Source organism: Palaemon carinicauda, chromosome 4, assembly GCF_036898095.1.
Source record: "Palaemon carinicauda isolate YSFRI2023 chromosome 4, ASM3689809v2, whole genome shotgun sequence".
In the NCBI taxonomy this organism is placed as follows: domain Eukaryota; kingdom Metazoa; phylum Arthropoda; class Malacostraca; order Decapoda; family Palaemonidae; genus Palaemon; species Palaemon carinicauda.
The window spans coordinates 175601836-175618843 of record NC_090728.1 but is presented as its reverse complement, the minus strand read 5'-3'; the positions used below and the strand labels follow the sequence as shown (position 1 = coordinate 175618843).

The 17008-nt window shown below is 44.8% G+C and overlaps 1 protein-coding gene across 5 annotated transcripts in view; it reads left to right on the top strand.

Moving 5' to 3' along the window:
* The first annotated feature begins 152 nt into the window (after positions 1-152).
* LOC137640215 (centrosomal protein of 120 kDa-like) overlaps positions 153-17008 on the top strand; it is a 56256-nt gene continuing 39400 nt past the window's right edge. For 2 of the 5 annotated variants that reach the window (XM_068372765.1, XM_068372764.1), the window contains exons 1-4: positions 154-309; positions 10355-10505; positions 12571-12688; positions 16262-16369. In XM_068372765.1, the coding sequence (XP_068228866.1) occupies positions 270-309; positions 10355-10505; positions 12571-12688; positions 16262-16369 (417 nt within the window). In that variant the 5' untranslated portion in view covers positions 154-269. Of the gene's footprint in view, positions 310-403; positions 645-10354; positions 10506-12570; positions 12689-16261; positions 16370-17008 lie in introns of those variants that run through there. The other 3 variants (XM_068372769.1, XM_068372768.1, XM_068372767.1) reach the window with 2 other exon arrangements.

Sequence of the window (17008 nt, the reverse complement as noted above, 5' to 3'; positions counted from 1 at the left end):
ATTTAGCATGCTACCTTTTTTTTAGATTTCATACGCGTTATGAATTTTCTATATTGAGGTGTAAAATTGATGTTTAAAAAATTCACCTGGTTAAGCAATTTAATGGCGATCTTCGTTGGTTTCAACTTCCACTATTTTGACCACTTGCTTTTTCATTCCTTCGAAGCGGGCGTCCATTGATCTTCAGTAACAAATTATCAAAGAAGAAGAAGACAAAAGCTTTCAAAGGGAAAGAATTTTGGCAATTTTCTGCGTATTTGGAATATGAAATGAAGAAAGACTTACTCCTGGTTTTGTGCTTTTACGAAGGTAATTTACCCGAAAGATTCAAGAACAGAAATGAGCCGTCCATTTAGTGATGAGTCAAATAGAGGAGGGAGGAAATCCTCATCACCGAATGTAAACAAATCAATGGCATTGTTGGAAAGTCTTGCCGTACCGTAGGCCTAATTCCACTTCATTCTTCTCCGGCAACTCATGCAGTACCGTTTTTTATTCCAACGTGAATTTTACTTTTCTCTAATGTGTCCGTGTGTATGTGGTGTAGCTGCCAGGAAGAATTGTGTTTAGACAACCTAGTATATCTACCGGCGCTTCCAAACCTATCCTAACCGAGGATGTGAAAGTTTTTAGTGGAACGGAAGGCAAGGCTACATTTAATCAGCTCAAGTCACAATTTGAGTCATTGTTCGTTGTTAGGTTGCCTGAAATTATTCATCCCTATCTATCTAGGCCTCGTTGTGTATACAAATTTGCATCTGAATTCTCGCAGTGTTACAAGGGCAAGAAGTGTGGATTTCAGATTTGGCCTACTTTGCTTGGTAAAATTAGGAATAATTTTAAGACATTAGCTTGGGGTTGTTGCAAAATCCTGGGGGATCTGGTTGTATACATAAGTAGTGCAATGTAAATGATAGGGGGAATTGAAAATACCAAACTTACCACAACAGGTTGCCAAAGCTGATGATAGCAAGGTGTTATTCCAACTATTTTCAAGGTAGAATGGGAAAAAAGTAAAGATTACAAATTGCATTAATAATATTGTTTATGTTACAGGTAAAATAAGTTTAATTACAGTAATAAGTATAAGCCTAGAAGTGTTGCATTTATCTATTATGCTAAAGAATGCCCACAAACTTATTTTGTGGAGTGACCATTCAGGAACCGGGAAGGAGATACCCCACTCATGGTATTTATGGGGAAATGTGTTTTTTCAGGCATAGTTTCACATGTTTTAAAAGATGTGTGTTCGTTTGAACTGGAAATTAGTAGATTTCACATTAGAGCATATTTTCCCAAAGTAACAGTTCCAATAAAAAGTTATTGAAACTGGCGTCTTATAGTGATCATGAGTTTCGGTCCTGGATTCTTTACCATTTTGTTAAAGTTGAAAGGATATATGTCTTAGCCTACGGTAATCCCATAATCCCACCTAATTTGACATATAGTCATGTCCTTACCTACTCTTCCTCCCTTATCTTGAGTAATTGTGAAACAATCAAAAGTGCTCAATGATTAGATTAGTTGAAGCCAATCACCAGTATATGGAGTGAGTATTTTATTATTTAAGTGAAAACTATTTCTGCAAAAGATGTATGAAAAGAAATTGATTGTCTTGAACAGATTTGTGTCAGTAAAGATATATTACATATAAAGTATAGTAGCTTTTTTAGGAAGAGGGGTCTTTGTTAAGAAAATAAGGAAAAATTTCATAACCTAACCTATTAAAATAATTTATGATGTAACCAATATGGTGCAACCTATCTATTGTTTTTATGAACAGAGCATATACAGTATATATATTGATTTAAAAGCTCAAGATAGAGATAACGAAAAATCTAACAGGCCTTTTGCGTTAATAGGCGTAGGAGTAGATGACGATGCTATATATACTGTATATACTGTACAGTATATATATATTGTATATATATATATATATATATATATATATATATTGTATATATATATATATATATATATATATATATATATATATATACTGTACATATATATATATATATATATATATATATATATATATATTATGTGCGTGTGTGTGTGTTTAGTATGTCGCTTAGTCATTTGGGTATTTGTTAACAAGAGCATGTTCTCCATATCCTCCAAAATTATGCATTCCTGCAGCTCTCCTCTTTATGAAGTAATTAGGAGGTTCTTTTAATGTTGGGAGCAAAAAATAGCAAGATATGTTGCAGGAGGCGGGGAAAGGGGAGGGGTTGGTGGAGGAGGTACTAAGCGACCAGGAACCGACACTGTCAACATAGTCAACCAAAGAGAGATTCATGACGTCAGCGCACATTTGGTATATATTCAAAATATATACTAAATTAAAAATGGAGTAATTAACCGAAACTGTCACAATTTGTGAAATATATATTTTATATTTGGTAAATATTTGATATAAATCATATTAAAGTGTTTTTTTTTAAGAAACTAGTTTGAGAATGAGTAGTTTACCCAGACGACGTTTTGCTACACTAAAGCCAATTTCCCGCCAGTGAAAACTGTCATACGTTGCAAAAATAGTCATTCTTGTAAAAAGTTTCTTTAAAAAAGTAACTAGATTTATTGTCAAGTATTACCTAATAAAATATGAAATTCACAAGTAGTGACACTTTGGAGTAATTGATCCATTTTCTTAATTTAGTATATATTTTGAATATATATGAATTGTACGCTGACGTCACTAGCTTCTCTTTGGTTGACTATGTTGACGATGTCGATTCCAGGTCGCTTAGTACCTCCTCCACCAACCCCTCCCCTTCCCCCCCTCCTGCAACATATCTTGCTATTTTTTCTTTCCCAACATTTAAAGAACCTCCTAATCACTGTTCATGAAGAGGAGAGCTGCAGGAATGCATAATTTTGGAGTAAATGGAGAGCGTGCTCTTGTAAACAAATACCGTCCTTTGGTAAACTTTACCACGTAGGGTTAGGTACGGTTAATGTATGATATTTTAATTTTTGATAAAATTTGAATTATCTTTATAAAAATTGACGAGTACGGGAAATTATTGCATGTTTCTTGGTAGATATATGATACTTTTATTTCTAGTCAAATACACGAACCATATATTTTTCCTACTCTTTATTTTGTGTTTTGTCCATTTTTTTTCATGAATATTGTAGCAAACCCCTGTTCATGAGTTTCCCTACCCACCCTCCATATACAGTACTGTAGTAACAAATATTGGGTAGCCCAGTGAGAAAATTAGGATTTCGGGTCGGACAAATCCAAAATCAAAATATTTGCAGCAATAGTAATGATCTGAAATGCAAAATGAATCTAAGTTGGAAACATATATGACATGTTTCACGTAAGTGGCTGGAAATGAAAGTATTGTGATTACCTATAATTTATATCACTTCTCACATGTAGATTTTACTCTGCCGGGGCTCGCTTTACTCTCAAATAAATATCTTATTGCTCCTTTGTTCAGGCAAGCGGTACATGGATGCGGTGTGCATGCCATCTGTGCGGGTCACCATTTAAGTATCATAATTACCTATAATTTATTAAGCTGTGATCCTCTTAGACCCTGCATTGACCGTGCCCAGCTCATCCACCTACCACTTGACAGAACAGCGGAGGAATGACAATGTTTAACTGTGAGGGAAGCGAGACACTGTGGAGCAAACACCATTACTGGGATGTAATATAAATTATGGGTAATTCTTCTTCTTCTTCTTCTTCTTTGTCTGCATCTTTTCCACTTTTATGTGGGGTCTATGTTTCTGGCCAGCATTCTCACGGGTTCGCCCTCCAAGGAAGCCCTTTTGCAGTCCATCCGCATGGGTGCTTCTGTTAAGCATCATCGTCGCCGTCAGAGGTAGATCCCCTGATTCTTGTCGACTTTGTTGTGTCAGAGGTGTCTCATGCGGCGTCATCCCTCTCCTCTGCCACTCCAACTCTACAGCTGTAGCTGCCGACTTAGTTTCCCCCGTTCCTGACCATCCATCATCGGTCTCTCCTGCTAGTGTTTCTCTCCCTCGGGGGATTTCACTTACAGAGACTCCTCTTCGGAGGACTGCTGATGGTCAGCTTGTTGATTCAACGGCCCCCAGAGGGCGCATCCGTTGGAAGGCTCGCCTTCCTCTTCGCCTTAGAGGTCTCCCTTCACCAGCGGTGAAGAGGCGCCTCTTTGGTTCAACATCATCACCGCAGTCCCCCATAGAGGAGCCTCCGTCAGACCTTCATTCATTCATCACTGCACCTACAACCAGTTTTGTGACTTCGGTCCTGGACCATTCTGCAGATTGTTCGCAATCTCCTTTGGTGGATGGTCGTCCTTTCAAAGGACACGTCAACCATCCATCCTCCAGACCTGCCGACCTTCCATCACCATTCCTGTCGCCTGTAGAGCCTAATATAGCTCCTCCAAAGTGCGCAGATGGGCGCTATCACACTCGGCCTGCGCACCACGTGCCTACGGGGTCAGACCTTTAGCGCTCACCAGCAGCTCGTCATTCTACAACGCTTCGGCGCGCCACTCAACTTGCTCGCCCTCACAGACGGCAGCAGCCTCATGCGCTTGCGCACCAACACGCGCCTACGCGCCATCATTCACCTACACATCAGCGCTCTCCTGCGTGCCACGCGCCCACGATCACCTGCGCATCCTGCGCGCACTCTCTCAGGGTCGCCTACACGCCAGCACACCACAGCGCACTTGCGCTCTCCTGCGCGCCCACAATCTCCTGCGCTCCAGCGCACTCCTGCACCTACTCGCCATGCGCCAACACGCTCACGATCTCCTACTGGTCAGCGCCCACCTGCGCCCCAACGCTCGCCTATGTGCCAGCAGTCTCCTGTGCGCCAATTCTCTCCTACGCGCAAGCACTCACCTGCATGCCAACGCTCTCCTGCACGCCAACATGTGCGCAATACATGCCCGCGTGCCATCCCACTCGCCAACCATTGCGCCATCACTCCCCAGCGCACAAGTTTGTAGGTAAGACGACAACTACGTTGCCGCCCTCACCTATGCGCCAACTTGCGCCAGCGCTTGCCCGAACATTCGCGCTCACCTGCGCGGCCGCCATTATTCTCCCTCGCGCGAGCGCCATTGTTCTCCCCCGCGCGAGCGCCATTGTTCTCCCCCGCGCGAGCGCCATTGTTCTCCCCCGCGCGAGCGCCATTGTTCTCCCCCGCGCGAGCGCCATTGTTCTCCCCCGCGCGAGCGCCATTGTTCTCCCCCGCGCGAGCGCCATTGTTCTCCCCCGCGCGAGCGCCATTGTTCTCCCCCGCGCGAGCGCCATTGTTCTCCCCCGCGCGAGCGCCATTGTTCTCCCCTGCACCTACAGTCACGAACACAGATGCACCATCCGGCAAGGTCGCCATCGCCTCATTCCCCTCCTCGCAAGCGCATCCCAACGCGCACTGTGGGAGAAGGGAAACACTTTTACGCAGAGAGGTTCAGGATCCCTAAACTTCCGTCTAAGGCGGACCCACCTATCACAGTAACTCCTCGTAGGGAACTTTCGGTCCCTTTCCCTTCAGGGGATCTGTTTGACAGTGCATCTCTCAGCCAGCAGCCCTGGTTCAGTGCCTTAGTCAGAGCTGTAACACAGGCTTTCAAGCCTGTCCTGTCTGATCACTCATCAGAGCAACCTATAGCTCTAGACCTAAGGCACGGAACCATGGCTTCCTCTACCCCTTTGAAGAGGAAAAGACGAGTTTCTAACGCGGTCACTTCCCCGAGGGTGAAGCTGATTCCATGCAGACCATCGAGGCAAGTTCCTCCTGTTTCTCAGAGAGACTCTCCATCCCTGTCGGACGAAGAACTCCCGTCACCTAGGGAACCACGCGAAGAGAGAAACTCCGCCATCGCACCAATGGAGGAAATCTCTCTTCACGCTGAGAGTTCCCTGCAATCTGAGATCAGAAGGGACATGCCACACAAGTCATCGATGTTGGAGTCTTATCTCCTTCCCGGAAGGAATCCAAAGACTCCAAAACTCTGCCTAATTCCTCCACAAGGGCTAGAATGGAGCCAGCCAGCCACTCAGGGAATGTCTGCGACTCACCCCAAGAAGAGCCTTTGGGGTTAGAAGGAGACTTTGCTGCAAGTCCTACAGCAGGAGGAGACCAGCAAGAGTCAGAGCATGCATTCTGGCAGGTTCTGACTCTAATGAGTCAAAGACAGGGTCCTAGACCGCGTCTTTGGTACTCAGAAACCCTCAAAGACCAGTGCAACCCTGCCCTGGTCTCAAGGGGTGAAGAGTACCAGGGACAAGATGTCCCAACAGCTCTCTGAGTTTGCCTCCTCCAACCGTGCCAGTACCACAAAGAAGCTCCTCCCGTAGAGCAGAGGAGGTACTTTGAGATCTTGGAGGAACCCAGTTCAGCTCTTCCTCTTCACTACTCTCTGGAAGAGCTAACCCGGGAATCCGTCTTGAGAGACACTCCAATCGGCAGGTCTTGTTCTTGGCAACCGAGATCCTTAATCAGGAGAAGGTCACAAAGTATGCTGTGCAAGCTACTTCGTGGCTGGACATCTGGTTAGGGACCTTAGGCATTGTGATACGATCCGAGGATTTTTCCAAGGAACGTACCAAGAAAGCTATGGAAATCATCCTACTCTTAGGTACTCGCATGATCGAGTTTCTTGCCCACCAAGTCTCAAACTTGTGGGCAAACACCATCTTGAAACGTCGGGATGCAGTGTCTGAGAGGTTCCACCGGAAGGTCCCTAGCGTTGAGATAAATAGGCTTAGACATTCTTCCCTAGAGGGGTCCCATCAGTTTGAGCCTAAGGATGTGGAACTTGCTGCTGAGGGATGGAGGAAGTCTCACCAAGATTCCCTCCTCCATAGGGCTTTAACATCTAAGTCCTATAAACCTCTAGCACCACAGCAGTTCCGTCTAACCAAGACCACAACGATGACAAAAACAGCAGCGAAGACAATGGTGTTTAAGCCCTTTCTTGTCAAAGACAGGAAAGGCAAAAAGTCTTCCAGGGGAGGGAAAAATCCTAGAGGGAGCAGCCGAGGCCGCAAATGCTAGGATAGGCAGGCCCCCTGCATTTCCACCCGTGGGGGGATGCCTGCAAAGTTGTGCAGACAGGTGGAAGCAACTCGAGGCCGATTCTTGGACAATCTCTGTGATCAGTCTAGGATATCGCGTCCTGTTCATAACATCTCTACATCCCCTGACCAGGAATCCAGTGTTATTGAACTCCCTTGCCATTGGATTGGCAAGGGGGCAAGCCCTTCGGGCAGAAGTCCAGACCCTGTTGAAGAAGGGCGCTCTCCAAGAGGTCGTCGACGGATCCCCAGGCTTCTTCAGTTGACTCTTTCTTGTAAAGAAGGCGTCTGGAGGCTGGAAACCAGTCATCAACCTCTCAGCCCTAAACAAGTTTGTCAAACAAACTCCGTTCAGCATGGAGATGGCAGACACAGTCAGACTAGCAGTAAGACTGCAAGATTTCATGTGTACACTGGACCTAAAGGACGCGTACTTCCAGATCCCAGTCCATCCGTCTTCAAGGAAGTACTTCAAGATTCAGCCTAGACAACAGAATGTACCAGTTCAAGGTGCTGTGCTTCGGTCTTTCCACAGCACCACCAGTCTTCACCAGAGTGTCATCTTGGGCACACAGGATCGGCATCCGTCTCCTCCGTTATCTGGACGACTGACTAATCCTAGCAAACTCGGTGTCAACCTTTCTCCTACACCGAGACAAACTTCTTAGACTTTGCCAGGATCTGGGGATCATGGTAAATCTCGAGAAGTCCTCTCTGCTTCCTACTCAGAGACTGGTGTACTTATGCATGATTATAGACACCAATCTCCACAAAGCCTTCTCATTAGAAGACTGGATAACAAGGCTGAGAAAGGTCGCAAGACCTTTTCTCAGACGAGAAGAACTTCCAACCCAATCATGGTTACGTCTCCTCGGTCACCTTTCATCGCTGGCCCGTCTAGTTCCCAAGGTCGCCTCAGGATGAGATCCCTCCAGTGGCGACTCAAGTCCCAGTGGAATCAAGAACACGACTCCCCGGACATCCAGATCCCCATGGGACCTGCGGAACAGACAGACCTTCAGTGGTAGGTGACAGACGAGAATCTACGAAAGGGAGTGGACCTTCTCGCCCTCCCCCCGGATTTGATGCTGTTCTCAGATGCTTCAAAAATAGGGGGGGGGGGCCACATGCAGCACCACATGACCTCAGCCTTCTGGTCAGAGTCAGAAAAGTACCTCCACATAAATCTCCTGGAGATGAAGGCTGTCTTTCTGGCCCTTCAGCAGTTCCAACAGTTCCTGGCAAGCCACTCAGTGGTGGTGATGAGCGACAACACCACAGTTGTGGCCTAGGCCTACATCAACAAGCAAGGAGGTACTGTACTTTTTCGCAGCAACTATCCGATCTAGCAGTAGAGATACTGAGATGGGCCAAAATCCACTCAATACTATATCGACACATTTCATTCCGGGCAAAAGGAATGTGCTCGCCGACAACCTGAGCAGAGCATCTCAGATAGTGAGCACCGAGTGGTCTTGGGATCATCTAGTAGCCAACAAAGTCCTGACTTGTGGGGTTCTCCGATTGTTGACCTCTTCGCAACGGCCCTGAACTTCAGGGTCCTGCTGTATTGTTCCCCAGTCCCAGACCCCAAGGCGCTCTGGCAAGATGCTTTCTAACAACGGTGGGGCAACATCGATGTTTACACCTTTCCCCCGTTCTGTCTGATGAGGAGGGTACTCAACAAGACCAGAACATCGGTCAATCTTTCAATGACCCTCATAGCTCCGCTATGGCATCACGCAGAATGGTTTCCGGACCTTCTGCAACTCCTAACGGAGCCTCCAAGAGAATTCCCTCCACTACACAATCTACTCAAACAACCACATGCCAACATCTTCTACAAAGCCGTAGCTTCACTACGACTTCATGCCTGGAGACTATCCAGCATCTCTCTGAGAGAGGATTTTCGCAACAAGATGCGATCAGGATGTCTGGATACCTGCGAAAATCATCAGCAGCAGTCTACCAGGCAAAGTGGAAAGTCTTCTGTGGTTGGTGTTGTGGAAGGGGTATCTCTCCACTCGATGCCATTATTCTAGCAATAGCGGAGTTCTTTGTGTATTTGCTTGAAGAAATGCGCCTATCAGTCTCTGCAGTGAAAGGCTATCGCTCAGCCTTAAGTCTCGCCTTCAGACTGAATGGAATGGACATTTCTTTATCGCTAGAACTTTCCTTACTCATACGGAGTTATGAACTTACCTGCCCCCAGTCAGAGGTGAGATCTCCCCCGTGGAACGTGGTTTGAGTTCTCAGGTCTCTTAAGAGACCTCCTTATGGACCATTATGCCAGGCAACAGATCACCACCTGACTTGGAAGACGGTGTTCATGCTAGCTTTGGCTTCAGCCAAGCTATTCGGTGAACTTCATGGTCTCTCATACGACATTGCCCATTTAAGGGGATGGGAGAGGTAACGTTCAGCTTCTTCCCTGAGTTTATTGCTAAGACTCAGAACCCAGGAGTTGCGGATCCTCGATTCGACTCCTTCCGAATTTCTAGTCTCTTTACTGTAACAGATGACCCAGACCATCTCTTACTATGCCCAGTAAGGAGTTTGAGGCTGTACCTTAAGAGAGAAGAAATATACATTAGTAGTGGGCACGGCCCGAATAACTACGATGTATGTTCCAACAGATTAATTCCTTATTCTCCAGCAATTGGTTGCCCAGGCCGTTATCCTGCGAGGATAATGTGGTGCAGGTTCCCTTAAGGTATCACTATACAGAGGCCATCCCAGGACAGTTGCCAGCCAGTTGGTTTGGACTTCTGCCCACCTAAAGGTGATTCACCTTATAAAGAGCAGAAGGTTTGTATTTGGCTCCGGAACAAATAACAAATTTGGAAGTAATTTGTATTTTTCCTTGCAATACAAACCTGGAGCTTTTTACACATACTGACCCGCCAGCACCAACCTCCTGAAAGTCCTGCCGCAATTACAAAAGTGACGGTTAGTTGCTAGTGCTGGTGTGAGCGGTAGGGTTAACCTACCCCGCTCCCCCCCTCTGCTAACTAGCGGTGAGTAGTTACACCCTGACAAAAAGTTTATCGGCTGGTTTCAACTTTTGCCAAAATAATACTCCTCTGTAAAGAGCTTCAGGTTTGTATTGATAGGAAAAATACATATTACTTCCAAATTTGTTATATTTTACATGTAAAAAAATGTTAGTATATCAATTTAGGTTTAAGACTAATAGCTCTCCAATAAATCTTGAAATAGTCTATTATACATGTAGTAGATGAGCCCACAATAGATATAGACAACTATAATCTTATTTAATCCTCAAATTAATTGTTGTCTATTTCACTAGGCCAAGGATTTTTCCCTAAAGAGGGTCATCGTGTTGTACTGTCTGCTAAAATTGACAATAACATCCTATCAACTGATCCGGTTGTTCAAACTTCTGAGCCAAAGTTTTGCACTGAAATATCTTGGACAGTAGATCACCAAACGCTTCGAAGGTCAGTTCTTTATTATGTTGGTCTTTAATGCATCACTATTTTTTTCTACATAAAATAAACATCCTACATTCTTTACATAGGGAGAAGAAATCAAGGCTAGCTGGTGTACGTCTATAAAAACTTATAACAAGGTGTCAACCACTGTCCGGTTGTAACCAGTGGTAACGGAGAAGCACCACTTATTGCTCACTTACCTTCTTCACTTTAATTTCAGCCATGGTCAAAGAGAAGATGGACGTCTCCTTCCATGTACCTAACTGGCTTTGGCAAAGATTTAAATTGTCCTTTTTTTTTTTGTTTTTCTTTTCAGATTGTGGTGTAACAGCCTTAAGCACTTGCAGAATATGCATGTTTGGCCTGGCAAGGCGGACCACTTCTGTAGTACTTTCATTTTCCGGGAGTACATGGACCTTCATCACGTTTTCTCAGTATGCAGAGGACATTCTTGCATGGGGGCCTCCCCTTGCCTAGAGTGTAGGGAGGGGCCTATCCTCTCAGTGGTAACAGTATGCAAGGAGGAGGAAGAAATAGTCTTAAGAGGGATTCTTCGCCCTCGTGGTCATCCTCGAGGTTGAAGAAGTCCTGCCTCTTTATCCTCACCCCTGATACCCTTGTCTCTGACTCTACTTGATCGGTTCCCTCCGGGAAATAGTTGAGTTTAAGTGATGGTCATTTGACGCTCGGTCAACCTGCGGATCAGGCTGCTGCTTCTTCCTCCTGTAGCGAGACGAAGGGAGTAGCCCCCAATGGGAGACCTTATCCTAAGATGCCTTGAGTCATCTGTGGCTGTCCTTAGGACTTTATAGTCCACCCTTTAAGGACTGGCTACTGGAGGTGTTGGTGAGTTCCCCCTTATCGTACCCTTCCCTTTGGAGTTGTAGCGTACTTCGAGCTTCCTCATTGTGATGAAGACCTTGATCTTCTTCCCCCTTCTGAGCATGTCGGCCCTTCAGAGTTCAGCAGGTACTCTTGTCGTCATGAGAGGTTGTCCTTGCCTGACAGTTCACCTCCTCAGATAGATCAGAAGCAACAGCGTGACTCGTCACCTGCCCTCTTAAGCTCTTCAGAGCTGAGCTCGCAGATGATCTTTACGATTATCCTGCAACCCAGCATGCTTTCGCAGCAGGGATCTCGAATGAATCTCGTAGTCTTCAGTGAGTGCAATTACTTGCGGTAACTCGCCAGGCTCGTTCTGCTCATCAGCACTTGCCAGGGAGGTTAGTGAACGTTGCAAAACTGCGCATTCTAATTAACCTTTCTACTGTGGCTCACTCACACACATGTAAGCATAGGCTACCTTATCAAGTAGCTCGCTATTAGGGCGAGTAGCAAACTGCGTAGCAGTTGCTTTCAAGAATCTGCGCAATCTCTAGGAGCTCTTGATCGCGCGTGATCCCTTGCTCGTAATCTAGGGGAAGCTCGTGCACCTTATCAGCAGGTTCATGCTCCAGTACAGGGGCAGGTCATGAGTGAACCAATGGTGCAAGGTTTGTCTCGCAAGGTTTTCCTACGGGAGATCCTTAGAGCAGTGGCTGCTATCGTCCCTTCTCCCTAAGTATCTTTAACAAACACAGTTATGACTTAATCACTTCTCAGTCCTGATCCAAAAGTCAAAATTAAAGTCTTTGATAGAAGAGTGGGTGGTATTTTAAAGGACTCAGGTTTTTATAGTTAGGAAAGTTACAAATGACTCTAATTTTTTTATTCTTATTCCGGGTGGTTTTTGTGTTTTAATTAATAGTTAAAAGACTAGAGATTTTTTAGACTGTGATTTCTGTTTATTCTTCTTGATTGCTCTCCAGTTCCTTCCCTGTCATTTATTCATGTAAGATAGGGAATGCTAGGTTTTGTAAATGTAGTGATTGACTTGATTTACACTTATGGATAATTGAATGGTTGGCTTGATTTACTTTATCACGCTGTTGCAAAGCATTGGATTGGATCTATTCATTGTTGACTCTTTTAAGAATTGATGTTTGACTGCTGAATCAGTTGAGAAATAATAAATTACTTTGGTTATTATGGCAATTTTTTATTTTTATAATTATATTCTCTACCCTTTCAGATACAAACTCTCTCGTGTACCAGTAAAGGTTGAATGTTTCAGTTTGGATAAGAATGATGATCGTAATTGTCTTGGTTACATTATTTTAACCCTGTCATCAGTGGTGCAAGGAATAGAGGTAATAAAATACAGTATAAATTATGTTTATCCATGTGCAGTATAATTTATCAGAACCATTTTCTTTATCCATATATTTTTTATCAGGACCATTGTAACATTGATATATTGGCCTCTCTAGTTTTGTCTGATATTGAATGCCATCATTTGCCTCCTGGTTTGTTCCTACATGAATACAAACCATCGTCCTTTACGTAGGGAACAGTCTTCAGTGCTCCATCTAGACGTCTGTTAAATTAGTTAACGACAAATGGGAATGAGGCCGAGGAGCCCCTCTTCCTTACCTATCAAAGTCTCTTCACTCAAGTTTTTGGCAGTATTGAGTATATATGTACTGATGCGCCCTCGAGCAAACTTGTAATTTTCTTTTTCTTCAGGAAGTTAATACTAGCTGTTAACTTAGAGATTGTAGGAAGATGTACTTTACACCCAGTAAAGTACATCTATGTTTTCAATCATCCCTGTCTGCTGAGTGTAGGTCATGGCCTTGTTGTGGTGGCAGACGTATGCTTTATAGATGAAGGAAGAGAACATTGCTGCTTTCTTGTGCTCGTTGGATGCTTCTGCTTTTGCAGCCTCTGTGCTTGATCCCCTGGCTATTCCCAGGGAGTGTGGGGCAGGAGCAAGAAGCCCTCAAATGTACGTCGATGTATTTCAGGTCCTGGTGTCATGTGGTTCGCCTCTCCTCGTCGGAGGTTGAAGGCTCTTCTCCATTTGTACTGCTGCTGACGACGAGTGTGATTTAAGGTGGTTCTGGCTTCCTTAGATGCTTCAGGTAGGCTCCCCAATGCCAGTGTCTCCTTGATGATGCCAGTTGTAAAGGTCATGTCAGTGTGTCCCTAATGTCAATGTTTGTCCTTAGGGGCCCCAGGGCTGAGGGCATGTTCCCCCTAATGCTGGGGAAGGGTTCCAATGTTTTTTCCTGACTGGCCACTCCTTTCTTCCCTTTCCCTGTGTCACTCCCTAATCCTTGTGCCTGATGGTTTCTAGGACTTCACTTCTTGTAAGCGTGATTTCTATCCCAGTGACAGTGTTCCCCTACTGTTGTAGTTGCTCCATAAACTTTCAGAGCCTGAGGGAAAGGTTAGAAAGAGGAAGAAACATAGGCAATCATCCTCATCATCCTCTTCTCACTTCCATCTCTCACTTTTTCAAATGAAGAAATCTAGGAGGGCTCTTCAGCCTTAGTCAGAGGAAGAGCTCCTTCAACACCACCTCTCTTATGAAGGGTGGGCGGCTTCTGAGTGACTCCCAATCCCATGGGGAGGAAGCCTTGCCCCTGTATTTCTGTCTCCTGGTGACAACTCACTGGCCGGGGCCATGACCCTGTGTTGCAGCCTTGAGCCTCGAAGGCCGGGCTCGTGTTCCCTACTACCACGGTAGCCAAGCGGTATTTGTTATAGCTCCTTGTTGAGGCCTCTTGCGACCGATGCATTGGGCCAGGGCCTTGACCCTGTGTCATGGTATGAAGCCTCTGCCCCACTAGTACCAGGCTTAGGTCCTTGGTTACCCCGGTAGCTGAGCGGAACTTGTGTTTTGGCCCCTGGGGCCATTTTGTGTATCCGGGGCTGTAACCCCATGTCACAGCTTCGATCTACAGCTCATGTCCTTGGCTACCTCGATAACCAAGTGGGAAAGGTGTTACGACCCCGCGTTGGCTTTCTGCCCAGGTGCTATTTTGCTAGACCGGAGCCGTGTTCCCGTGTTACAGGAGGGTCCTGAGTTATCACAGTAGCCAAGTGGGACAAATGTTGCAGTGTAACCTATTGTCACAACTTTGAGCCGTGGCCCCATGGGGGCTGGGACTCTAAGTCTCAGTCTACCCCAGTAACCAGGCAGGGCATGGGTGATGTCCTTGTGTTTCAGCACCCTCAGAGCTGAGCTAGGGACTTTAGGCTGTGGCCTTAGGTCTTAGTCCCCCGGGACCTGGGCTCAGGTTCCCCACTTTGTCTTGCGTTGGCTCTTTATTTTGGAACTTCGGGCCAGATGGTGACCCGATGTCGCAGCGCCGCTCCTATTGGGCCCGGGACCCGGGACCCTGGACTCCGATTACCTCAGTATCCAAGTGGGATTCACAGGCGATGTATTTGTCAAGAGTATGGCTCCAGTCTCGGTCCCGGGACCACAACTTGGATGTTGTCTATGTAGGCCTTGTGTTTCGCGGGGTGGGGGGCCGATGACAAGGCCGAAGTAGATGCTTTTTGAGAATACATTCTTGCCTCGGAGTTGACAGCCAATCATTTACCGAGCAGGCTCACTTAATTGCCAAGGTATGGCTGTACGATCTGTGGTCCCTACACCCTGGCATATTGGAGAGGATTCTTTGGGGATTGTTCTGTTCTCCATATGATTAGACAGGAAGCACCCCCAGGTTTTTTTTTTTCTAACCACTCTTGTCCAACCCCATGATTTGTGTTTTAAGTAATTTTCAACTACCGTGGGATCACTTGGTTATTTACGCTCAGTCTCTGGTGATTCGGGTGGTTCCCAGTTAGCTTTATAGCAAGTGTTTTTCCATTCTGCCTTGTTGAGATATTGGAAGAACTCCCTTTGCCTTCACTCTCCCAGGGAAGTGGTCCTTTATCTATGATGGTTATCTTAGAAGGCATCCTTCTTGAGTTAGATCATCACTAGACCAGATCACGGAGTTTATCTTCTTCCTTGCTGGGAGAAGCTCTTGTCAGTAGCCGGTGTCAGGGCTACCTCTCAGTCTTAAACATATTCTTTTGACAGAATGGGACAAACCTCCTCTTCTCATGGGAGTTGTCTATGCTCAAGGTTGCCGCTAACAGTCTTGCTGTTCATGGCGCCTCATCCTAGTTTTTGAGAAGGCCTTAGTTAAGGTGCTGATGCACAAACTATCTCTACTACCCTACTTAACGAAGAGGCTAGGTGCCTTAGTCTCACCTCTTGGTGTGGGAGCTCCGTGGTCTTGTGGTGGGGCACTTGGCAACTTGGATTCTGCTGTTGAACGGCACCAGGTTTGAGCACTTCTACTAATCTCTATGTGAACCATGGAGGGGCTTTGAGAGAAGAGTCTTTATGCTGTGTGAAGAAGACCCTACTTTGCAGTCCTGAGCATTGGCTACTATTCTGTAGCATGGGCAGAACCGAGAAAGAGGTGTCTTGAATATGATTCATTTCTGACTTCTCGAGTTGATCAGTAAGGCTTACAGCTCTACTGTTGAGAGGGTCTAGGTTCCAGCTAGGACCAGAACTCACATAGTTCTCAATTATTTGTCAACAGTAGTCACATACGGTCTTTGCAAAACAAGAAGAGAAGAGGTTTACTGTACTTGCTAAATGTCAAAAGCACTTGTGTGAGCAGGTTCTATTAGCTATTATACTTTTTTACAAAGCATGAGAATGCATATATATGGGGTTGATTATGATGGCTAATGAAGACTGTGTGTGAGTAATAGGTTTGTGAGGAAAGAATATTCCAGAACAATGTTTTTTATATCGTTGATGTATAAATCAGTGAACTGTTAATGTTTTATAGCTATAAAAGTGTTGCTATCAAATAATTTTTGTACTTAATATTTTTATTTGAATCTACTATCCTCTTTTTCAGACTGATCCCAAGTGGTATAAACTGTTGGGAGGAAACTTGCAGCAAAGTAAAATTCCTCCCCAACTTCTGCTCTCCTTAAATTTGCACCCAGTTAACCTAGATGATGAGGTAAGAGCTCATTAGAAAACATGATACCTATATCGTTTTACTTATGTTAAAAGTCTGGAATCCTATTCCCACACAAATATTACTAATTATTTTTTCTCTGTGCTTAGAAAGTGATTTTGTCAAATTCTATCATTACTTCAGGAAATAGTATATTTCAGCCATTTAATCTTTCTTTTTTCTTTTTTGGTCTATTCTTGTTTGTTCAACTCCTCCGTTTTATTTAAATTTTTACCACAGTTTGAATAGATTCTTTTGCTAAATTTTAGTAGACTTCAAAAATGGCAGAAGTGTTAGGTGTAATATGCAAGACATATGGGGATATTTTGTACAAAGGTTTAAAAATAGAAGAGAAAATCTTTCAAGCTTGGATAGGAGACAGAAGACGGGCAGAAAATTATATTTGGAATGTTTTTTTTCCAACTAGGTCCATGAGTTCCCCATGATTACGCAGTAAGAGTAGAAACATTTTTATAGAGGAAAGATGTGATGAATAATTGTGTATTTGAGAAGGCCTCTGACAGTGTACCAAAACACTCATTTAGATGGACATCAAAAAAGCTTAGGATTCTTTGACCAATTGAGGGTATATTATTCTAACACAAGATCTGTTTGGATATATTAAGAACACTTTTGATTTAT